General features: G+C 49.8%; 1 protein-coding gene across 6 annotated transcripts in view; it reads left to right on the top strand.

Annotated features, from left to right (window-relative positions):
* NTM (neurotrimin) overlaps window positions 1–25,606 on the top strand; it is a 1,022,340-nt gene that overhangs the window by 731,451 nt on the left and 265,283 nt on the right. For all 6 annotated transcript variants that reach the window (XM_043452247.1, XM_043452249.1, XM_043452245.1 and 3 more), the window contains one exon: window positions 19,385–19,617. In XM_043452247.1, coding sequence (XP_043308182.1) covers window positions 19,385–19,617 — 233 coding nt within the window. The remainder of the gene's footprint in view (window positions 1–19,384; window positions 19,618–25,606) is intronic.

Genomic DNA, 25,606 nt, shown 5'->3' with positions numbered 1-25,606 from the left:
TGGCTTTCCTCTTTCCCTTCCGAGCCCCGTCATGTCAGCCTACCTGTTTCTCCATCCTGACCACCCCTTTGCCTCTTTCTGTCTCTTTTTCTCTCATCTGTAATGAGGCTGCTGGGCAGAGTCGGGTCAGTGCTGTGAACCCCCAGGGATCAGTGTGAGGGCCACACTGACAAGGCGTGAAACAGGTAGATGTCACAGCGTCGTGTCAAGCGCACTGTCCATGGCAGGGACAGTGAGGACGCTGGAGGGCGAGGCTGGTTTGGGGAGAGGGGTGGACCGAGGACTGGCTGCATAGTAGGGGGGGGGGTCACACCCATGTGCTTCCATAGAGATAGGTTCATGGCAATGGATCTGCCATCTCTCCCAGACCAGCCGTGTCCCCGGAGGGAGACCCACCCATCTCTGCAAGATCAGACGGTGGGGTGTCTGTGTGCCCATGGCGCACATCAGAGGCCCCTGCAGCCCTCCTCTATGAGAAGTCCTAGGACTAGTCCTTCTGCAGACAGTGCTGGGTGAACATCCCATACACTGGTCAACAGGTGTCTGCCCACCTTCAGGGGACCAGCCAGCAGGAGCAGCCTCTGAGGCTCAGCCAGAGGCCCCCATCCCACAGGCACTGGCAGGCTGGGTGGCGAAGCGACCAGCCCACAGAGTCCTCAGAGAGCCACCCGTGACACTCACACTCCAGGCTGAGGCCTCTGTAGGACCGCCCATGCCTTGTTCCAGGGCTCTGCCCTCACCCCCTTGCCCCGAAGGGGATGGGGCCTGGCTACAGAGTGCCGGTCTCCTGGAGACAGGCCACCAGAGGTCCTGTCCCCGCCCTGTGACTTATTACCTGTGTGACCGTGGGTGATCTGTCAGCTTTGCTTCCTTGCGTGTGAAGTGGAGATGTTGCTGACCACGGCCTCGCTGGGCAAGTCGAGGGAGAGCAGAGTCCTGGTGCCCACTGCCCACTGGCCCACAGGACGTGTTCCCTGCTCTTGCTACTGTCCCTTCCTCCCTTCCCCACCCCGCCCACCCCCAACTCCCCAACCTGGATGAGCGTCTCTCCATCCCTAGTCTCCATCCCTCCATCCTTCCCGGGCCCTGCCCTGCCACTGCCCGCAGCCCTAGCGGGCTGGACCACGGGGCGTCTCACAGAGGCTCTCTGCTTCTCAATATGCTCTCCTGCGGCAGCGATACCCTTTCAGGACGCAGGTCTGAGCACATTCTCATCCTGTTTGAAACTCTTAGACTCTACATGCCAGATTCCAGATTCCTCAGGGTCCAGATCCCACAGAAAAGATCCTTCATGATGGTGTCTTTGCTCACCTGTCCAGGTTTTCCATGCCCCTGATTTCTGTCCAAACCCTGCCCTCCAGCCCCTCTGAGAAGCAGTAATAATTCTCAGCTTTATCCATCGGAAAATTATGTGGAGCTTGTTTGGAATTTGAGCTTGGGGTATTTATAAAATACAGTCTTTTTTAAAGAAAGATTCCATAGCTGTGTCTGATGTGCCTCATTAATACCACCTCGAACATGCTTAGTAGGCAGACACCTTGTCCTGTTGACCTTTGTGTCCCCAGGCCCTAGCACGTTGACTGGTTCACAGTAGGGTTGCAATTTTTTTGGTGACTTATTGATGATTAATAAATGAAGGATATTTCCCATGATAGCAGAGAGAATGAGACTAAAGCACACAGCACATGCACGCACAGGATGCAGGGAAGTAAAAGAGAGTATGGGCATCCCTGGTAGCTCAGCTGGTAAAGAATCCGCCTGCAATGCAGGAGACCCGGGTTCGATTCCTGGGTCGGGAAGATTCCCTGGAAAAGGGATAGGCTACCCACTCCAGTATTCTTGGGCTTTCCTGGTGGCTGAAATGGTAAAGAATCCACCTGCCATGCGGGAGACCTGGGTTTGATCCTTGAGTTGGGAAGATCCCCTGGAGGAGGGCATGGGAACCCACTCCAGTATTCTTGCCTGGAGAATCCCCATGGGCAGAGGAGCCTGGCGGGCTACAGTCCATGGGGTTGCAAAGAGTCAGACACAACTGAGCGACTAAGCAGAAGCACAAAAAGAGAATATAGTGTGCATGTTTTTAAGTGTGTGAGAGAGAGACAGAGGGAGAGAGGGAGAGGCAGTCTAGCCTGGGGGGATGTGTGGGTTGTTGGCAGAGGGAAGGAACAAGTCCAGGAAAGGTGTGACATCACATGTTGTAAGCACTGTGAGTCTTCATAGGCACCACTGCATGATGGGTGTGGGAGACGCGTTTCAGTGGGGGTCTGGCCATCTGTGTATGCGAGTGAATGTACGTGGATGGGAACAGGAGGACCAGGACAAACAGCCAAGGGGAAGTGCGTCCTGCATCCATCAGTTCTTTCCAGAAGAGGAGTCTGGTGGATGGGATCTGTAGGTGCTGGAACACTGCGGCAGCAGAGCCGCCGCCCAGCTGTGGCCGGTGGCTTCTCCATGGGGAGGTGGCAGGTGCAGGCAGAGAGCCCCGGGTGGGGGTGGCAGGACACCTGCACCAGCCATTCGCCCCTGGAGATGGAGGTGGCTCCTTCTTTTATTCCTTCCATCACCCCTTCTCCTCTGTGATAGATGGGGCCGAGCTGTTTGCGGTGTGCAGAGGCTGACAAAACGCGGCGATCAGATTGGAAATCAAAGCTCTCCCGGCGCTGGCTGGCCGGGTGCCTGCCTTCCTGCTACCTCCCGCAGTGGGCGCAGCAGAGGGATGAAGCAGCTGCTGCCGTTTTCCCCCAGGAGTTGTTTGGGGTTTTACTTTTATTTCTCCCAAGACAGGGTTGCTGGAGAGGGTAGCCAAGGCCGCCGAAGAAAGGAAAGGAGACAGAAGGCAAGCACTGGAATGCACGGGAGAAAGCCGTGCACACGGGGAGGGGAGGAGAGGCGAGACGGGCAGCTGAGGGAAGCCTTTGTCCCTGCCTTTTTTCCTGCGTTCTCTGATTTCTACCTGGCCTCCTGTCTTCTTCCCAGCTGCTCTGCCTCTGTCGTCAGATGCGCTGCCTGCACTCCACAAAGCATGGTTTAGCGCACAGGGTGTGATGGAAATGATTCACGTGTTCTGCTCCCTGGAATGGCTGGGAAACCGAGGCAGGGCACATTCAGGGCTCTTTAACTGGATCCTCTTTGGTCCTACCTACTTCCTGTCTTTGGTTTCAGAAAGTATTCATCCTCACAGTCTCCTTACAGGATGAAGCGTTGATTCCTGTCTGCTTCTCTGACCCCTTCTCCCAGGACGCCTCGTGCCTGGAACTGCCCCTCAGGGTCCCCGACCTAAGTGTTATGGGTTGACTCTGCCCTCTGCTGGATCAAAAGGTGGAAATGAGGCAGAAAAGGGGAATCGTTCCAGAAAACACATGCTGGCGTGCTTCCCAGGAAAGTCTTTGGTTAAAGCAACCCAAACCCTAAATGAATACAGCTCAATATGTCTGTGATGTATTAATACCCTGATAAGCCGGTCAGAATAGGTTTCCAAATAGACCTGTTACATAAGAGGCAATAAATACTGTCTCTCTTTTCTCCTTGCTTGTGAGAAGAGCCTTTGTGCAGGATCCTGGGGCCTTGGAGACAGAGTCCTGGAGATTCTGACCTCTTGACTGCAGGGGTGGGATGGGAGGGTGGGGTCTTGAATCCTATAATGTAGGTCTCCTGTGACACCCACACCGCGCAATCCTGCCCTTTGCTCACTGCTTAATGACTTTCTATTTTGTTTTACAACCTACGATCTGCTGCCTGTCCCGGTCAACAGTATCTCTCTTTACTGCTGCTGCTGCTGCCTCGGATGCTTTTATGGCCATCGATTCCCTCCGCTGGTTCCCCAAAGAGGTTCTTTTCCTTGAGCCAGAGCGTCATTCCGGCGGATTACAGTGCCTGCCACTCTGCACTCCGATTTATTGCCATCCTGGGCTTTATTCTCCCCTACACTTGCAGCCAAGCCTCATTCATTTCGTTTTCTGGGGCAAGCAGAATGCAGGAAGTTGCTATTAATAGGAGAAAGAATGTCATCCCGGCAGGGTTAGTGATGTCTGCCTTTATGGTCTGCAGTTCGAGAGCCTGGCTGTGGCCTGAGAGTCACTCTTCTTTCCAGAAGTGATGAACCCAGTAGGAATCTCCCTTAGGAATTGACCGTCTGAAAGCTTGACACTGTTTTCAAGCTTTAGTGGACAAATGGTGTTCTTGTTTTGGGGCAAACTCGGCCACACATCCTACACTTTCCCCTGCGTGTGACCAGCCGTTTGCATCTAGAGGGAGGGCTGGACAGAGTTGCAGGTGAGGTCTGAGTGCAGAGGGCTGGCCGCGAGGGAGGTGGACGGAGGCAGGCGCAGCACGAGCCTTGTCAGCTCCCCTTGGAGGCCTCTGCGGGTTTCCCAGACACTAATGTATGTGAATCCAACTGAAGTCACTCTATGGGTTATATTTACTTTGATAAACATGTTTACTAATCACTTATCACGAATCAAATAGTAGAGCAGTTTCTAAACAGTGTCCCACAGATAATAAATATCTTTTGCATATGAATGCAAAATGTTACATCTCAGCTGTTTGTTACAAGTCTGGCTCACTCTCTCAGAAGTAGAATTTAGGAACTGGCCAGGGGCTGCAGAGAGCAAAAGGGCAGCAGCTACCCCTCCAGCACACATAGGGCTTCCCTGGTAGCTCCTGTGGACTGCCCTCAGGCTGTGTGGACTTCAGCTCCTTCATACAGAACAGGAGCCACAAAAAAACCTCCCAGCGGGTTACCCTTGTGGGTGTAGTTCACCCAATCAAACCGACTGGCCAGGAGGCCTCACAGGGACAGCCGATGAGGTTGGAGACCACCAAGGGCCGTGTTGGGATTTTTCCCTGGCATGGGCTCAAGTGGATGGGCACAGAAGCCTTCTCTTTACAAAACGTTCCCAGGAAAATACAATTTGCCAGAGCAGTATGGCTAGGGGATGGGGTGGCTGAGATAGCATCTGTTTGGTCATGTATTCTGTTTTTAAAAAATGTCATTGAAGTATAGTTGATTTACAATGTGTTAATTTCTGCTGTACAGCTGATATATGTGTGTGTGTGTGTGTGTGTGTGTGTGTATAACTGAAGGAGGACGAGATGGTTGGCTAGCATCAATGATTCAATGGACCTGAACTTAGACAAACTCTGGGAAGCAGTTAGGGACAAGGAGGCCTGACGTCCTGCAGTCCATGGAGTTGCAGAGGGTCAGGCATGACTTAGCAACTGAACAACAACAATATTTATATATATATATGCACACATAGGGCTTCCCTGGTAGCTCAGATGAGAATCTCCTGGAGAAGGAAATGGCAACCCACTCCAGTATTCTTGTCTCAAAAATCCCTGGACAGAGGAGTCTGGTAGGCTACAATCCATGGGGTCACAAAGAGTTGGACAAGATTGAGAGACTAACATACATTAAATATATATATATAATTTTTCATGTCCTTTTCACTATGGTTTGTCATAGAATATTTAATATGGTTCCTTGTGCTATACAGTATGACCTTGTTATTCATATAGTCTATATATAATAGTTTGCCTCTGCTAATCCCAAACTCCCTTTCTTTCCCTCCCCTCCCGTCTCCTTGGTAATAACAAATCTGTTCTTTATGTCTGCGAGTTTGTTTTTGTTTCACATGTATGTTGATTTGTATTATATTTTTTATTATTTAAAAATATATATTTATGTATTTATTTGGCTGCCTTGGGTCTTAGTTGTAACACATGGGAACTTCATTGCATCACGCGGGATCTTGTGTTATGGTGTGCCCGAGTTGTAGCGCTTGGGCTCTGGAGAGCTCAGACTCAGTAGTTGTGGCACATGAATTCAGTTGTTGCATGGCATGTGGGATTTTAGTTTCCTGACTAGGGATCAAACCTGTGTCACTGCATTTCAAGGTGGATTCTCAATCACTGGACCGCCAGGGAAGTTCCTGTATTGTATTTCAGACTCTACATTTAAGTGATACCATATGAGATTTCTTTTTGTCTGTCTGACTTAGTATGATAATCACTAGGCCCATCTATATTGCTGCAAATGGCTTTATTTCATTATTTTTGGAGGCTGAGTAATATTCCATTGCATATGCATACCACAACTTCATCCATTCATTTTTCGATTGACATTTAGGTTGCTTCTGTGTCTTGTGTTTGGCCACATATTCTAAAAGAGAAGTTTGGAGGTGGTCAGGGAAGGACTTGGTGTCTAAAATGATGTGCATTTCTCCAAAGGGCAACTCTATATAATGCACATGATTGTGTGAGAAGCATTGTTGCCGTTAGGTCTCTAGTGACTGTCTTACAGCCAACATAGAAGGTATTCTTGCAGCCTCCTGCCTGAGTACTGATCTGAGTATTGGACTTCACCTCCAGGAAGATAACAAAGTGGCTTCAAACAGAGCCTGGGAGCCTGAGTCCAGCTTTGTGGTTTCCAAGTGACTCTTGGAAACTTGACCCATTGCTTAGACCCTGTGGGTTCCTAGTCTCATTTTGAAGACACGAGAAATATATTTTTATAAGAAATTCCTAAATACAGACCTTGGTTGGGGAGGCAGGGGAGGTTTCCCATGCCTACCTAGAAGCAAGGCCAGCTTTAGATCAATCTATAGCATCCTGTCTGCTCTCACTCAAAATCGTGGAAGAGAGAATTGCTAGGAAATTAAAATTGGACTTTTGATATTATCATCCTTGTTTTTCTTTAGCAGAGATGCAATAGCTGCCTCCCTCCACCAATCATTCCAAATTGGTGTGTTCCTCACTCTACAGAAAGGCAAGGGTGAAGGCTGTAAAGAATAGGGGAGGTACCACATCCCTGGAAGCAGTGAACGATACTCAGACAGCAGTGTGACTGCCTCCCCCACCCTCCTCTACTCCACTCCCTCTTCCTAAATTTTCTGAGCGATTTGGCCCAGGCTTTTCGTTGAGAATAATCTTCAACCCTGCAGGTAACTATATTGCAACCCTCTTTCTCCCTGGGTGTTCTTCTGATCACTGAACATTTTAAACTGGTTTTGATGAAGCTAAAACTGCCAAAGTGCATCCTGTTAGGACTCTGGGAGTACAGATGTGTGTTAGCACCACATTCTCAGTAGGAGAAAGAAGCCCAGGGGTGGCTGACCAAGAAGAGGGGCTTACCCTGCAAGGTGGGACCCCTGCATCTGAATTCCATTCACTAGTGGAGAAGGAAACAAAGGGGAGACTTGATCAGCTTTGTTGAGGAGATGCTAGGAAACCCTGTATTGGACATAGAAGCCACAAGGTCAGGGAGGCTGGAAGGTCTCCAAGTGGGACGAAGGAGATCTGTGCTTTCATCCCCTGTCTTGGCGATTCTCTGATAATTACCACTGAAGGAGCCATCATGTTGCTGATTTTACTTAATGTGCTTAAATTCTAATTAATATTATTGAATTCTTCTTAGAGGTGAAACTAAACATGCTTGTTTGCTCTTAACACCCTTCTTTCTCTCAAGAATTTGCATAAGGAGTGAAGTTATGTTGGCATTTATTGCATCTCAGCAATTGGCCTTTTTGCCTTCCCAGTTTCACTCCACTTTCTGTTCTAACCTGATAACCTTTTCTCTCTCTGTTCACCTGGGCGAGGAGAGGACAGTTATGGCTGTCAGACAGCCCTGCCTATCAGAGACCAGGATGCATTGATGGGAGCCCGGGCAGGGAACTGGGAAATCCCACGGTGCTGGGGTTCCTGCAGAGACAGCTTGTCTTGTGCAGGTGAGGAAACTGAGGTGAAGCTTCACAGAAGCGGAGCGACTCACCTGTGACCACAGGTTTTAGGTTCCTGTGTCTGAGGGTAGAGATTTGTCTCTGCCTCCGGCCTTGTTTTGATAATTCCATGAGATATAATTATCCGTGAAAGGATTTTGCCTGCTGTCACGTATCAGAAAGTTTGAGCTATTATTTTTCTGGTTAACTAATAAAAACAACCCCAAACTCCCATGAAATTCTGCTGCATCCTCCTGTCTCACGTTTTGAGCTTTCACGGAGCCTGAATTGTGCCACGGTGACCTCTGGTGGCTCGCCATGTGTGTGGGGCAGGCTCCTGAGTCGCCATGGAGGGCAGCTGGAGAGACTCTGTGTCTGGGTTGTGCCTGAGGCCAGCCTGGTCTCAGAGGAGCCTGGTTTGGGGTGGAGTGTGCCTGCCGTGTGCCTTCCTTCTGGACATTGACGAACTGGGGGTGAGGATGGGCAAGGTGCCATGCTGAGCCAGGGGGGTCAATAAAAAAGAAAATGCATGAGCCCTGCCTTCACAGTGGGCACGTGGTCTAGGTACTGACAGGGTGACCACGGACAGAGGTATTGCAGGATGGTGGATGTCAGCACAGGCGTGGCAGGTGGGAAGGAAGGTGCATGTGGGGAGGAGGTGGGGAAAGGTGCTCTAGGCAGACAGATGGGGCAGCATGGGATGTGGAAACTGCGAGAAACTCACCAACACACCCTGAGATACGGCTCCTTTACAAGGTGATGGGTCTGGATGAGGCTGGGGCCTCCTGGTAAGCTGTTCTGAAATGTCATACTGAGGGCTCTGGACACCACTGGAGGCTTGGGAACAAATGAGTCTCCAACAGGTTTGCTAGAAAGGTCCTTCCAGCAGAAAGAGAGGCTGGAGGCCAGAGGTCAGTTAGGAGAGGCCGGTGTGGCTGCCACCCAGGGGAGTGAGGTGGGAGTCTCTCCACCCATCCCATTGTCTGGAGTTCAGAAGGAGGTCAACCTGAGTGAGCTTTGGGATGATTTGAGCTGCTGTTGAAGGGTCAAGATCAGAGGGTAATTTATGCAGAAAAAGATGGAGCTCTCCTCTAGCCCAGTGAGAATCCCTTCCTACAGAGACCAGCTAATAGAGAGTTTCGCTTAAAGCACCGGGGGATGCTGTGAAGGACTTGCATAATTACTTGCCCGGTGTTGGTTGAAGGAAATTACTCCGCTAGGATCAGCTGATGTAGCTCCAGCCACATGAGGGCTGACTCCATGGCTGCATCTTTTCTTCTGAGTGCCCACCGCCTCCCCTTCCAGCCGCCCTCACCCTCCAGGATGCTTCCTGCTCTTCCTGCTGCTTGGGGAGGCGGCCAGAGGGGTGGAGAGCATCCCTCTGTGCGAGGCTCCCTGCTTTTGGTTCAGGGCTGGGCTTTGTGCTTTCAGAGTTAAGATTGTGTCCATCTTTTCCAAGTCTGTCTGGTGTCTATTACTGAATTGCCCATGCAGGTCCCTTGCTTTCTTTCTTATAAGCAGTTGTTATCTTCTTTGTAGGATAAGCTCCTAAAATATAGATAGTAGGGAACATGTTTTGTTCTAAGAAGTGAGCAGAGCATCCCCACAGGCATAGGAGCACAGTAAATAGCTGTTTAATGCTGAGCGTGATGATGGAGGCATGGATTTGGTGACTTGGAAAATCATACCAAAGAGAGGGGTATGTGTGTTCACACGCAAGGTTTTAAACATCAGCGCCTCCCTGTTCTTCTCCAGTTCCTTCTACTTTCAAGGTATGTTGTATACTTTCAGGTAAAACATATGTTGTATGTTTCTTTGAACCTTGGATGGCCTTGAGGATTGAGTGGGCAGATAAGTTTTTTCCCATTTGACACATAGGAAAACCGAATCGCAGAAAGGGTGGGGAACCCAGATTTGTCATAGCAGATGAGATAAGAAGACAAGGACCCAGCTGGCTCAATTCTGTGGAAGTCAGGCCAGAAGTTCAGGGCCTGGCCACTGCTTCTCTCCACTATGAACTGGGAACTGAGGTTCCAGCAGATAAAATACCCCAGTGTCTGGCAACCTCCAGATGGGAGAGATCTTAAAATCCAAGTAATGTGTGGTGCATTGTCAAGCTTTCAGAACGCTCAGTGCACAATCTCTCTTCAAATCCACCAACCCCAGAAAACACTGTTGTTTTATGTCAAGTTAAGGAATCAGGAGATGCAAGTTCCCATCCCCAACCTTTTTTTTTGTTTGTTTTAATTTCTGTTGGAGTAGAGTTGCTTTACAGTGTGTTAGATTCTGCTGTATGGCAAAGTGAATCAGCCATACATATACATATATCCCCTCCTTTTTGGGTTTTCCTCCCCATTTAGATCACCACAGAGCATTGAGTAGAGTTCCTTGTGCTACACAGCAGGTTCTCATTAGTTATTTATTTATACATAGTAGTGTATATACATCAGTCCCAATCTCCCAATCTGTCTTACCTTGCAACTCCATTTTGAACTAAATAGCTATATAGCTGTAGGCTTAAGAGGGACATAGCTGTATGTCTAAATGTCTCCAGGGTCTGTATCTATACATGACTTCTCAGGCCCCTCTAAGCACCAAATATACACCTTCTGCAAAGTTCTCAGTATAACACCTTCCCTGGCACATAGACGCAGCACATAGACCTATTTATTTTCTGTGCAACACCGCATACTATCCTCTCATAAAATGCCCACGATTGATTGTAATCTGTCTCAGCTTCTCTTTGGCAGAGCAGAATATCTGTGTCTGTCTTATTCATCCTATGTGGCATCACTTAAGCACCCAACACACTGCATGGTCCATATGAGATCCTCACTGAACACTTGTCAAACAAGTGAAGAATTCGATAAACCCCTAACCCTAACCACAGCCCCATCTCGGAGGCTGTTTTCTTCCCGTGGAGGCAACTCCCCTGTGCTCCTGCTCTGTATGTTTAGTTTAAGGCGAGCTCAGAGCTCACTGTCCCACCCTGAGATTCCCAGTCCACATGCCCCCCCCCACCTCCAGGCAGCTGACACCCCCAGTAGGAGGCCCTTCTGTGCTTGGGCCTGGCTGGATTGACCCTTTGCCCCGTGGTGTCAGCACCCCGGGGTGGCCCCTGCCCACCCGGCTCACTCACCTGGCTGCCGGCTCCTCTCAGCACCTCCCAGAGTAGGACCTCGTTACCCACCTCTCCCCCTACCCCCGACCCTGTGCTGGTTCCTCCCCGCAGCCTCCCAAGCATCTCATGCAGCCTTTCTCATGGGGTCGCCCCCTGATTGCAAAACGTTTGTGAGAATTGCAGACAGGATCATCTTAGTTCTAGAGCCCCAGAAGCTGGCCCTGAGAGGCGAATTTGTGTGAATGTGACTTATTAAGGGCTTGTTCCCCGGAGAGATCACAGAAGGAGTGGGGTGGGGCAGCCAGGAAGGGCAGGTGTCCCCGAAGGGGGCTCCAAGGGGACCTGCTCCCACCGCCGGCGCCCCACTGCTGCCCTGGGGACACACACCCCTCCCCAGGCACCTCGGCCCCTGGGAGTGGGTGCGGAGGGGCACCCACCGTCTAAGGCAGCCTCTGGGGAGAGGCAGGTGTGGCCGCTTTAGAAGAGAAGTGCAGAACCAGGGCAGGGGCACAGATATAACACGAGGACCCCAGGGGCCTGGGCCGACAGACTGCAGCCACGCGCTGCAGAGGTGGGGACACCCTGTGGACGGAAGACGGGGACTCGCGCGTGGCTTCCTGCCTCCCTGGTCCAAGTGCCGTTTTGTCTCCTCAGCCTTGAGCTTCTCCCCAGCTGGTGGTTCGAGTCCTCACCATAGGTCATCCTGAATGGTGACAGGAGGGCATTAGAGGCAGGATCCAGGCCTGCGGGAGGGACTCCAAGTGTGTCCAAACAAGGAGCTGGAGCTGAAACTCACCCCAGAGATGGGACCAGCATGGCACATATGCTGCTTTGTCTGAGGCTGACTCCCACGCATAGAGTGCCAGGCTGGCGCGTCTTCCCCAGCCACCCCCAGCTCTGGGCTCAGGGACACTGGGGACTTCCAGACCTGTTTCCAGCATGGCAGGGCACCCCGATACACACCGTCCCCCCCCCCAGGGTACCTGAGCGAGTCTTGGTTTTCCAAGTGTACCTGTGAACAGTGTCAGCTTGGACCAAAATTAGTGCATCCCCCTGCTGCTCTCCTGCGAGCTGGTCCACCATCTCCAGGATGAAGCTTCATCTCAGGTGTGGGCTCTACACACCTGGCTGTCCGGACAGGATGGCTGGAGGGATCAGAGACTCAGATGAGAAGAAGCAGGCTCATTTGCCTCCGGGGATCTGGCCCCTCCTCCCAGGGCGGTCCACGCTCGGAGAAGGGGCGGGGCTTAGGCTTGGTGCTTCTGTGGCTTAGTGACCCTTGATGACTTTTTCAGGTGGCCACTGCAGAGCTCCTCAGTTTGGGTCTCTGGTCTTTCCTATCTTCAGGAGAAAGGAAACAGTCCGTCACGCGGCTTGCTGCCTTAATTCCTGTAGGGAAAAGATGGCACGCTCAAACTAGGCAATTTGAGGAGAGTTTAATAAAGTGGATGTTTAAAAAGATAAATAAATAAAGTGGATGTTTACAAAGGTGCAGTCAAAGTGCAGGAAAGACCACGAAGGTTAGTTAGGACCCCCAGGAGCAAACGGGGTGGGAGTGGGGGTTGGCTGATACCTCCAGGTCTCAAATAGTGAAAGGAGGAGGTCAAAGCTCTTACCAGGGACAGAGGTCCCTGGCCAGGAGCTGTGACCTCTGACAGGAATGTGGACGGCTGGTGGTAACCCCTCCCCTGCCCATCAGCTGACCCGACAAGAGGTCGGAGGTCAGGAAACAGTCAATGTGACCCACACTAGTCAGTCTGTGGTGGGTGGAGGGGACACAGAAAGAGCAGGACACTCACTCACTGGCTTCATCTCACCTACCTTTTCTGCCAAAGCCTGATGCTCCTTACAGGCCAAATGTCCATCCTTTTGCAAACACGCTGGTGTCTTTCCATAGCTCTGCTGTACTTTGCCATGCTGTTTTCTCTACCTGAAATGCTGTGCCTTGCTCTGTTCTCTTTAGCAAACTCCTTCCAACCTCAGAGGCCACCTTGACTCTCACAAGACCCATATTGCCTTGAAAATAGCCAAAAATCCTTGGAACAGAGAGACACATGTTGTATGTCCCCTCCCCCCACTCATATTACAGATAGACTGAGGATGGATGGTCTTCAGAGCACATGTCTTTTGTTTTCTCTGGAAGGCAAAACAGTAGCAGTTGAGCGATGTGAGGCCAGTGAAAAATTGTGAGTTCAATGTTTGTGTCTGTAGGTGACCCAAGCCAATTTCATACAAGTGTCTATTCTAGTAGGGTCAAAATTGGGTTTCCCTGATGGCTCAGTGGGTAAAGAATTGGCCTGCAATGCGGGAGACCTGGGTTCAATCCCTGAGTTGGAAAGATCTCCCTGGAGGAGAGCATGACAACCCACTCCAATATACTTGCCTAGAGAATCCCATGAACAGAGGAGCCTTCCAAAGGATCACAAAGAGTCGGACATGACTGAGCGACTAAATGCACACACACACAGGGTCAAAATTAGCAACCCTCCTCGTCCCTGCAGTAAAGAGCTAAGGTGCCAGCTGTTTTCTGCTGAATTTTCAGCAGGTCGGTGATGGAGCATCCTGGTTTGTCTCTTGGTTGGTGTCCTGCAGAAGCGGACGTGGGAGATGTACAGGCCAGTTGGTATTTCCAGGCCCTCCTCGTTGTGATGCTTTGCCCGGAAGCTTGAAGGGAGGTGCCGGGCACAAGCTCAGAGGAACCAGACTTAGGGGCAGCTGGACCATTTCTGCAAGATAAGAGGAGATTGTGATCAGGTGCTGTGAAAGGCGGAAGCACCTACTTCGCCGTAGGCTGAAATGTTGCTAGAGACGTGTCGCTTTTCAAAGGCAGTTAAAGGGCCATTTGAGAGAAGGGACGGGTGGGTTACCCACTGTCCAGGCCCATTATAGTCCTCAGATCTTCAGGCAGGTGTGTTTAAGAAAGGCCGAGCCAGAATTGTTCTATCTTTCTTCAATAATCCTTCTCTTTATTTCAACCCTCTTTTTGTCTGTCTTCAGAAGGTGCCAAGCAGATCTTTCTGCACTATTTTTCTTCCAGCTTCCAGGTTCCTATTTCTCTCTCTGTCTCTTTTTTTCCTTTCCTCCCAAATCCAGGAGGAGCTTGAGGCCCCGAATCCACATTTTATGTTTTATCTCTGCAGCACTCTTCTTAGCCTTGCTTAATCATTTTCTCTTGCTATTCCTCTATGTACGAATGCAGCCACTATAATAAAGCCGCTATTCATCAGCGGGAGATTAAGGGCACAGAGGGCTGCGTTTTCAGAGCCTTGGTATCATCGGAGCAGCTGCAGAAAATTTCAGGTGTATCAGCTCTCCCCGCCATGCACTGCATTCAGGTGCGTGGTCTGGCATAGCTCCATGGGGCTGGTCCTCTTCTGGGCAACCACACGTGAGACTCCTCATCATCAAAGGGGATGCAGGCTATCCATGCAGGCCGGACACCCTTGACGGCATGCACTCACATGGACCAGGCCCATCTCTGTAAGAAGAAACCGCTGCAAGGAAAGGAACAGGGTGAGGACAGACATACTGAGGAGGATATGGGCACAGCAGTGAAGGGGTGAACAAAACATGCCTCCCAGGTTTTCTCTGTCTGTCTGGATCCTGCCAGGATGTTGCATACAGGCGAGACCATGCATGGTCCAGGGGGGTCTACACATGGGAAAGGAGAGCCTCCAGTCTGGTGAGAAGGGAGGACCTATCAGAGAAGTAGGGAAGGCTGAGGGCTACTGGCTGGAGGGCCGGAGTGTAGATGCAAGTGAGGGCAGGCACTGAGGCTCTGAATGGAGAGATGATTGGAGTTTGGGGAGTCCCAGGGCTCAGGCTGGAAGCCCAGTGTGTGCAGAGGTTGTTCCTCTGTTTTTTGCATGTGTTTCAGGACAGGCAGAGGAAACGATGCTCAGGGTGGGTGTCTGATGCATCTCAAGTTTGTGGGAGAGGGATGGAGACCTTCAAGGTTGGGGCAGGGAGTCTCCTATCCTTCCTGGCTCTCTTCTCTTCCTGGCCTGCCTCACACCGGCCTGTGACTCCTTCTCCAGTGACAAGTAGCCGTGTCTTGTTACTCTCGCCTGGATTAGTTAGGGCCGGTTGAGTTTGAAGCTTTACTTACTCCTGATTAATTTTAGAGTTGATCCCCTTCCTGGGGGAGTTGAAATAGCAATGAAATACATCTGATTTCAGGAGTAATTTTGTCAAAGTGAATTAAGGGCTATGCCTGGAAAAAGAAAGCCTGGTGACTGAGTTTTCCACCCAGTCTTCTCCCGACTCCCACTAACTGAAGCTTCAGTTCTGCTTGGAAGTGCACTCATGCTCTTTTCACTTTTTTTTTTTTTTAAACTAGCCAGGAGAATTGTCTCCTGTACATGGTTGTAGAGGCTCGATAAATGAGACAGATAGAAGGGGGCAGGTGTGAGGAAGGGCCCGGAGTTGGCTGCCAGGTTACCTTTGCAATCCAGCTCTGCAGAAGCCACATTAATTCCGTGGAGACTCAGCAAGACTGATATCCAGCAGTGACAGTTTGGACATCTACTCATGACCTTGGAAGTGCCCCAAGCCAGGATGGAAGCTATGCCAATTTTTCCATATAGTATTTCACAAGGGGGCCGCCTAACCACGCTGAAATTGGGTGTGTTGGAGCATGAGTGCTTCTGCAAATGGCCGTGTTTGGCCCTGTGAGTGTGGTGCAGTGTGGTGAGACCACTTCCATTTCAGTCAATTTCCAGTCATTAGACTCTCACGAGAAAGCCCAGCGTGGTCCTCTCATGTTCACCAGGAGGCTGCGAGATGCTCCCTTGACGGGCATCAGAAGCAATTACCAGGCAGTTTAGAGGTTGTTGATCAGCCTGTCCTGCAGCAGCTCCGTTACCTGGTGTCTGGTTGCATTTAAGCTGCTGGAGGAGAAAATAGCCAGGACTCTGCTTCTGGCTTGTCAGAGAATGTCGGTTGTAAGAAAGTTCTCTCCTATAAAGTAGTAGAAAAGTGTTTTAAATGAGAGTCATTTCCTCATGCCCATTGTGCTGCAGCTCTCATGTCACCAACAACCAGAGAAATGTCTAAATTAATGGTTCTCAAAATGGGGTCCCCAGCCCAGGTAGGAGCCGAGCAGTCTCTCCTTTATCAGGAATTACAGGTGGTTCTGGTGCTTGTTGAATTTAAGTGTTGTGGGGACTTTTAAAAATATGTATTTTATTGCAAAATATTTGCTTTACAATATTGTGCTGGTTTCTGCCACACATTAAAATGAATCAGCCACAGATATACCATATATCCCCTCCGTCTTGAACCTTCCTCCCATCTCCCACTCCACCCCACCTCTCTAGGTTGTCACAGAGCACTGGGCCGAGTTCCCTGTGTCACACAGCAAATTCCGACTGGCTATCTATTTTATATATGATAATGGATATATTTCCATGCTACTCTCAATTCATCCCATTATGGGGACTTTTGAGAGGCCCTGGATAAGGACATTCAAGATCCCTGACTTTAGGGAAAACAAACAAAAACTGGGTTTGAATCGTGTTTCTGCAGCTTATCTATCAGGGTCATCTTAGTTCGTTTGGATAATATTTGTTAGACTCAGTTAGCCTCATCTGTAAACTGGCAGTAATAAGTGAACCCAACCAAGTTTTTCTAGATGATAAAACAACACACAGCATACACTTGCAGTGTGTGTGTGCTAAGTCGCTTCAGTTGTATCTGACTCTTTGCAACCCCATGGGCTATAGCCCGCCAGGCTCCTCTGTCCAAGGGGGATTCTCCAGGCAAGACTACTGGAGTGGGCTGCCGTGCCCTCCTCCAGGGGATCTTCCTGACCCAGGGATTGAACCTGCATCTCTCACATCTCCTGCATTGGCAGGCGGGTTCTTTACCTCTAGTGCCACCTGGGAAGCCCCATAGACTTGCAGGGTACCTAGCATATAGTATTATGTGTTCAGTAAACATTAGCCATGAGTATGAGTTTAGCCAACTCCTCCATTTGCGTCCAAGCAAAATCCTGAGCAGTGGTTGCCCTTAAGGTCATGAATATGAATGACATCTCGGGTACAATGCTAGCAAAGCAAGCTGTGGAGTGTGTTGTTCTTAAGGGATTTCAGACCATTATGGTTCAAATCCACAGTTCAATGAGGTAGCCTGAGAGGAAGAGCATCAGGTGTGCAAGGAAAGCACAACCTCAGGGGAGGTCCAGCATCAGGTGCTTCCTCCATTGGCTGCACTTTCCCAGGTATGTTCAGGATATTGCTATCGCAGCTGACAGCAAATGTGCTCTAGACCGGCTCAGACTGCAAGTGCCTTCTGGTGACTGGAGAGCTTATTAAAATACAGGTTCCATTTCACTACATCTGAGGTGGGGGCCTGAGAATCTGTGTTTCAAATAAGCTCCCAAGTGATGCTCATCTGCTGGTTTTCTGATCACACTTTCCTGTGGTGAAGTGCTATTAATAGCTCAGTGCTCCTCAAGCCTTCACATGCATATGATTCCCTCTAGATTTATGCTGTTGAAGAAATGGTCTGGGGGCCGCCAGCACTGTCATCTCCTGGGAGCTTACTGAAACTGCAGAATCTCAGGCCCCACCCCAGATGTACCAAATCAGAATGTGCATTTCAGTAAGAGTCCAAGGAAATTTATAAAATGTGACATCCATTCAGGGTGTGTGTTTATTCACATTGGACCCTGCTCTGGTTAAATGCCATGCTCTCACCGTCTTGAAATTCTTAATAATTCTTGAACAAAGGGTTCTGCATTTGTGTTTTGCACTGAAAACCACAAATCATGCAGCCTGGTCCTGGACACCCCTCTCTACATCCGTGCTTTTCAAATTTAGGTGGGTACATGACCCAACTGGGGTATTGTTAGAAATTTGTGTGTCTGTCTTCCAAAAGATTCTGAATCCGTAGGACAAGAAGATCTGTAACAAACACCTCACCTGATTTTGATGCAAGTGGTCCATGCCCACTTTCAGAAATACTCCCCTGGTCAGCTTTCCCATCATTTCTCTCCTTTATTGTCCAAAAAAACAAACAAACAACAACAAAAAAAAAAAAACACAAAAAAATGCAGTAAGCGGCACGAAGCGAGCTGGACAGCGGACAGAGGTGTTTCTGGTTGAGCAGTTTTCCCCACAGGGGCTCTCAGCAAGCCTCCACACCTGCGCCTGAGAGGCCCAGCAATGATCCTGTGACATTTACATAAGTACGAGTGGAAAGGATGCACAGAACAGAAGAGCGGTCTCGAGAGGGACCGCCTCGGGGAGCGGACGAGCCTGGCAGGAGTCCTCAGGCTTTTTATGGTCACAGACAACTTTGAGAATTCAATGGAAGCCACTGTCCCTCCCCACTGGAAACCTCACCTTTGCACATCCTCAGGGGAACCCAGGACTAGGAATTAGAACCTAGCTGAGAGGGCTGACTCCATCACCCCCTTGCTCTCTGTCCTGGGCAAGTCATCAGGCCATTCTGACCCTAGAGGCCTGATCTTTAAGGTGGAGAATGGTAAGATCATCTGTCTCAGCAATTTGCTGCAAGAATCACAGTGTGGATGTAAAAGCGCTTTGTACTCTGCAGAAGAAGATATAAATTGGAGGCAATATTGTACCTACTGTGGCTCTGTTGCTATTTCCAGCCTTATACTCAGGATCAGGACACTGCATTTGTGAATTTATCCTCAGGCCATAGAACATATTCTGTGTAGCTAGAGAAGGAAATGAATGCAGAGAAACTTGATGAGGACTTGGCGAGAGTAGCTAGGAAATTTGAAAGTGCAGGAAAAGAGAAGGGAGCTTCCACAATTTGGGGACTCCAGATGCAGAAATAAAAGAAAGAAAATCTATTTTTACAGGTGCAAACAGTTTTGAGATTTTGGAAAATGCCTTTAGTCTAGCAGTAATTGAACATTTCTGCCCCTGGGTGTAATGAAGAGAAGTAGCAATGGTGGTGGTCTGTATTTAGTTTTGACTTCAAAAGCCTTCTGTTGGAATCTGCTATTCTGAGATGAGAGGAAGAAAGTTTAGTAGTTAAAGTCTGGGTTTCTGATCTAACACATATTATCTGTGTGATTTAGGAGAGGCGTTCAGTGTCTTTGTTCTTCAATTCTTTTCACCAATAGGACCTTCCTCATGGCGTTGTTATGAGTATTGGACAACTTAGTACACCCAGAACACTTAGAAAGTAATGCGAGGAATTATCATCATGCGCATCATGGAAATCTCAGAGGGAGGGGAGGTGGGGGTAGTCCCAGGGCCCAGCTATTCTTGGGATGGACAATGACTCCAGGCTATAGCTATTGAATATTTAGGACTATTGAAACCATTCTGTGCTCAGGGGTTTTCAGACACAGAGTCAGTCAGGACCTGGAAGTTTGAATTAGCCACTGTTCTGAGGCTGCAGTTCTGCAAGGCCTCTGATGCTGAAACCCAGGCCAAATCAAACAGGAGGTGCCTGTGGGTACACTGGGGGCAGGGTGACCAGTCATCCCAGCCTTGCCAAGAAGACCCTGATGGCATCTGTTTCCCTGTGGTCCCTTGACTTACCCATCTGGTCCTCCCTCCAGGTGCACGATTGACAACCGGGTCACCCGGGTGGCCTGGCTGAACCACAGCACCATCCTCTATGCCGGGAATGACAAGTGGTGCCTAGACCCCCGCGTGGTCCTCCTGAGCAACACCCAGACCCAGTACAGCATCGAGATCCAGAACGTGGACGTGTACGACGAGGGCCCCTACACCTGCTCCGTGCAGACGGACAACCACCCCAAGACCTCCCGCGTCCACCTCATCGTGCAAGGTAGGCAGCCTTGGGGGCGGCCAGGGGTGGCTGGGAGGGCCTGTGTTCCACACTTTCACTGTGATCCTCAATTTAGATGAGACTGTCTGCTCCATCTGGCCAGGATGGTTTCCTGATTCTCGCTTTGCCCTTAGATGCTGAAATTTCAAATCATTTTCCCATTGAATAGGACTAGGATCTGGGGCCTTTTCTTTGCTCCTGATCCAATAATATATTGCCTCAGAAAATTATCTCCTCATTATTTCTTTCCTTGGTTTTTTTCTCTTCTGAGTTTTTTAAAGGTTCCATCCAGCGCTAAGTGTGCTTTATTTTCAGAGCAGTGTGTTAGCTCTTCTGGCTCTGCGCATATGCCATCCCTCACACAGCCTGCAAAGAAGGCAGAGCCGACCGCGGTGCTCTAGACACCTACCTGGGATGCAGCCATTACAGCCACCTCTGCTGTTTGCAGCTTGCTTGCTTCCTATTTCCCCTCCAGGTCTGGGCCACGTCTCCCCTTTAATCCCTGTGTCTGATTCTCCGTGTTTTGGTTGCACCCCACTCCCTTCCCGTTCCTCAGAGCCTCTCACCTTACCCCCAGCTTTTGAGATCTGTGTTTTCGCTTCTCTCTTACTTCTGCTGTCTCTGTGCTTCTCTGGCACTTCTGTACTTCCCCATAAGCAGAGCACGTGCTAAACATTCAGACCACAGGTGACCACACAGACAGGTTCCTTGTCAGCGAGTCAGCGCTTTCTGACTTGGGGGAACCTCAAGTTACCAACTGTGTCTCAGGGTTTCCATCTGTAGAATGGAATCAGTGTTGCAAACATCTGCGGTGAGGATTACACATTCCATGTACTGGAGTGTGAAACAAAAGAGGGTCTGGCACACAGAGATGCTATTTAAGTGTTAGCTAGGGCTTCCCTGGTGGCTTAGAGGTAAAGAATCTGCCTGCAGTGCAGGGGACCTGGGTTTGATCCCTGCGTCAGGAAGATCCCCTGGAGAAGGGAATGGCAACCCACTCCAGTATTCTTGCCTGGGAAATCCTATGGACAGAAGAGCCTGGCAGGCTACAGTCCTTGGGGTTGCAGAGTTGGACATGACTGAGAGACTCACGCTTTCACTTTTAAAAGATACAGTTGTTTTTAACTTTTTAAAAAGCATAGTTGTGTGTGGACCAGATACCTTATTGTATTACCTCAGAGGTGAAGCCCCCAAGTGATGGAGCTGGGGCCTCTGCTGGGGTCTCTCTCCTGTTCTTCATCCCTCTAGATGGCAGGCCAGGGGCAATATGCTCCCGGTCTCCAACAACCCCCTTGGCAGCACACCCACAGGGAGTGTGGATGGTGGGTGAAAACGCAGGGAGCAGGATGGTGGTTCAGGGAGGATGAATAGGAAGGAGCTAGAAGATTCACGGGGAGCAAGCTGGGAGAAGGCAGGAGAGAGGGCAGCCGGGGTCAGGGTGCCGATTGTGAAAGGCAAGTCGGTGGGCAGTGATGGTTAGAGGTCAGGCTGGAGAGACACTTGCTCAGGGATTAGGCCATTGAGGCTTCTGAGCCCGTCGTGCTGCGACACACCTTGGTCATACTGTGTTGTTTGCATTTTATGTTTGTTTTCTTCCCCCTCTTCTTTTTCCAAAAGAAAATGATGATGGCTTTTTTCTTTTGTTGGTTCTATATATGAATATCTTTCAAACTGCTGAGTGCAAACAGCATTTTTTAAAGGAAATGAGATTGCAGAGACAGGATCAGAGTGTATCACTAACAGAAGAATAGGTTTTGTTCCTTGAGGTGGTTTCAGTGGGTGAGCGTGTTGTTGTTGTTGCGAAGAATTGGCCAGAAGAAGGCTGAGAATCACTCTTCCGCAAGGGGGTTTGAAGGAAGCCCCAGTGGCTCAGGTCGCAGCAGGTGGTGTGACTGAAGCCACATCCCATGCCCCCGGCCCCATTCCCTCCACACACACACACACACACACACACACACACACACACACACACTTACCGCTGAGAGTGTCTGACACTGACAGAAAGACCTTAGGAGCTCTGCACCATCACAGACACTTGTGTTAGGCAGCAGGGCTTTTTTGGAGCCAGAAAATGGAAATAGCTGTGAGAAACTCGGAAGCCCCCGTGAAAACAAGGATCATGTTTGTGCCATTTCTTTCTTAAGTTCCCCTCTCCCTCCTCCCACACACCCATACACTCTCACCACGAGCACCTGGCAGGTGTCTTCAACAAAGTGCACATTTAACAAATGCTTCTTGAAGCAAATGGCTAGATTGTAGCCGCAAGGACTCACACAGACTCAAAGAGGGGAGGTTGGGTGTATAGGGGTGGGGAGGCCTGAGGGGCAGGGCATAGGGGATGGGGTCTACAGCAATGCTCCCTCCTGTCCACGCTGATGGAAAGTGTCTAATCCGCAGCTCGGCATTTATACCCCTGGCTTGGAGAGGTGGCCTCTGAGCATGACACACCTCCTTGAGTATCGAAATCTCATCTTGGGCTAATTTTTGAATGCTGATGGGTGTATTGATCTGGAAACGAGCTGGGTTAAAAAAGGCTCTGGTCTTGTCCACAGACTCAGCCCCAGCTAATCTGCTGTCGATATGCCTGGACCAGTCATTATTGACACTTTAATGAATAGAGGACCATGGTTTCTCGGAGCCAGCCTGTCCCTGCTCTTAAAAGCAATCAGACAAACTAAATACAGCCAGGCTTCCCTGTTTCTGTATTGGAAAGAGGATGCATCACCATCCAGGATTAAAAAAAGAAAGAAAGAAACGTATTTATCTTGGGATCATTTATTGTTCTGAACATAAGCCTCATTCCCTGCAAAAGCGGACTTCTGGATTCTGTTGACATCCCCACTCAAACTTTTGCAGAACAGTGTTGAAAGATGTATGAACTTTTCAAAACTGTATTGTGATCATTAAACACACGCTCACAGACAGACACACACATCATAGCAGCAGCAGAAAGGAAGTAAACTGATATTTTTACCCAGGAGTGTGTGTATTTGGGTATGCGTAGTCAGCTTCGTACATAAATAAACCCACACAAAAGGAAGGTAATTTTTTGTTACAGGATCATATGAGCTTATTGAAGTCTGGGATTATGTTTCCCTCATTCCTATCAAATACCCCTGCTGCCCGACTTGTTCTCTGTACGGGGTCTCCTCTCTGGTTGTGATTCTGTGCGTTTATCCCCTGCTGAGGCCTGGTTCCACCCTTGAGTCTGCCTCAGTACCAGCCACTCTGCCCTCTGTACCTGCCCCCACCCTCGCCTTCATTCATAAAGGCGAGGGTGGGACATAAATCACCATTGAGAACAACTCTGCTTCCTAGGACCCTGGCCCAGCTCTAGGCACATGAAAATGAATGAAATGCCACCCATGAAGCATGAGGTCCCCTTCATGGGGAGTGGATGGAGTTGGATGCCACACCCAAGCCCTCCCCAGGAATTTAGTTTCTAAGTTGCTTCAGTCATGTCTGACTCTCTGTGACCCCATGGACTGTAACCCACCAGGCTCCTCTGTCCATGCGATTCTCCAGGCAAGAATAGTCGAATGGGTTGCTGTGCCCTCCTTCAGGGGATCTTCTCAACCCAGGGATCAAACACACGTCTCTTATATCTCCTGCATTGGCTGGCAGGTTCTTTAACCCTAGCGCCACCTGGAAAGCCCCTCTGGGAGTGTAGACTTTGGCTAAATCCTTCTGGGGCTCCAACTTCCTCCAAGCCCCTGGATCCTCTCACCCCACTGCTGTGTGATCAGACATTGTAATAGCATTCAGAACCATCTCTACAGAGACCAGGCTGGTCCACTTATGTGGCCCCCATGTTTCCCAGGGCCACTGGGCAACGGGCAGTCCTCTGGCTCAAGCTCAGGGCTGAAGGCTGGGATTTTCCTTTCCTGCGCCTTCCAGAGCTTGAGTTCTTAGTGTATCTTCAGCCTTTCCACCCCTCAGGGCAAACCTTTCACTGTGTCAAGTTCTAGAGTTGTCCTTGGTTCCCTAGGATACTTTTAAAAACCTGCCGATAATCTGTCATGTCCTTATAGTAAAAGAAAAGGGAAAGAGGGGGTGTTCAGTTCCTTTTATTAGTGGGTCCATCTCTTCTTGTCTCACTACCTGTAGTTGTTGCATTGTATTTTCTGTGTGTATGTTGTCTTCTTTTCTTTCTTTTTTTTTTAAAGTAGATAGCTCTGGAGCTACCTAAATTCTCCCAGAGCTTTCGAATGCTGGTGAGGGGTGGGGTGGTTTCCAAAGGTCCTGGCAGGACTGGTGAAGTGACTGGAGTGGGGACAGGGGTCAGGCTGGCCTGGGCTGCAGGGAGAGCCCTGCAATGGGCAGCCCGGGGGGTGAAGGAGCAGCTCTGGAGTTGAGCCATGGAGAGCCCCGGGCAGAGGAGGGGAGAGTGTGAAAGCCCAGGGAACTCAGCCTGCATGGCCAGGCGTGTAAGAGCAGCCGGCAGGATAGAGTTGATGGTGCTTCCGATTTGCACTGTCCCAGTACAGCATCCGGGGAGGAGCCCAGGCAGTCACGTGGGGCAAGTGTCCGAGGCAGGTCGGGAGCAAGGGGCAACCTTGGGAGGAGAGCGGTTCTGGAGCAGGTGTGGGAGGGAGGTGGGGGCAAGCAGCTGGGGCTGGTGGCAGGAAGGATGAGGGCCAGACGAACAGGTGAGCTAAGTAGCTGCTCAGTAAGGTGGCTTTAAAATTAAATTCGAATTAGCTAAAACCAAACACAATTTAAAAATCTACTCCTTCAGTCACACTGGCCACATTTCAGATGCTTCTAGAGCTACAGGGGGTGGTGGCTCCTGTACTGAACGGTGCAGATGGGATGTCCCCAGCGGCCTTGAACCATCACCTGGGCAGCAGGTGCTGAAGCCAAATGGGCTTCATTGACTTCAAAGGCCAGGTGTGGGGTGGAAACAGGGATGGGATTTTGGAGAGAAGACGGAAATTAGAAAAGATGGTGGTGCTTTAAATACAAGAGAGAACTTTGGGAAAAGATGTAGGTCTGGGGTTCGTCTGTTAGCTGTAGAGAGGAGGACTTCCGAAGTCAGGAACTTTGTCCTAAAAAGCAGAGGAATAACTCATAAGCTGGATAAGTGTGCGAATGAGGTGGGGAGGCGCGTCCACCAGGACATGGAGATTCTGGCCTTGGAGCCTGGGGCAGGGTGATGCTCACTCATCTAAAGGGCCCTGTGATGAAGAGGCAGCAGGGTGCGGGGGCTTCAGCAGACGCGGGGGGTAACAGAGAGGGGGGCTTCAGACACTAGGAATTCTTGATTTTCTGATGCCTTGAATTCTCCATTCAAAATAAGTTTGTGAAGAGTAAAAAAGACCACCCAGGGGTTTGCGTGCCCACTTAGGCAGCCATAATGTAATCTCTGAGACCAGAGTGAGGAAGCTCCATCTACAATTTATTAAAATTTGGGTCTAGCGATTTCCATCTCTTTGACCTCAGGGTGCCCTGCTTTATGAGTGTAATTAATAAGAGGCCGCTTCTCCAGTTCAGCTGCACACTTTAACTCTTTTCCCCTCTGGATCCGGCTGCCAAAGCAAGCTTCTCGGAAAAGCTCTACGCTTGTCTTCATTGCTCCTTGCAAGAGGCCCCATTCTGGAAAGCAGAGTGAACAAAAACACTTTGTATGAATTGTTTCCAAATTCAGGACAGCATGGAAGACATCCCCAAAGCCCTCATTGTATCTATAAAAGCCCTCTAGTGCAGGGAAACCACCCTGGTGGTCTTATGGAAACTTCGGGAATGGTCTCTGTTGTTGTTCAGTCACTAAGTTGGGTCCAAATCTTTGCCACTCCATGGTCTGCAGCACGCCAGATTTCCCTTGTCCTTCACCATCTCCCAGAGTTTACCCAAATTCATGTCCCTTGTGTTGGTGATGCCATCCAGCCATCTCATCCTCTGCTCATTTATCAGAGGGCAGAAATTGACTGGTGGTCTGCCTGCTGAGCTTAAATCTCACTTAGAGACCTATTTGCTTGATACAGAAGAG

The sequence above is a fragment of the Cervus canadensis genome, chromosome 29 (assembly GCF_019320065.1).
Source record: "Cervus canadensis isolate Bull #8, Minnesota chromosome 29, ASM1932006v1, whole genome shotgun sequence".
Classification (NCBI taxonomy): domain Eukaryota; kingdom Metazoa; phylum Chordata; class Mammalia; order Artiodactyla; family Cervidae; genus Cervus; species Cervus canadensis.
The sequence above is the reverse complement of the archived record's forward strand: the minus strand, read 5'-3'. Positions and strand labels throughout refer to the sequence as shown.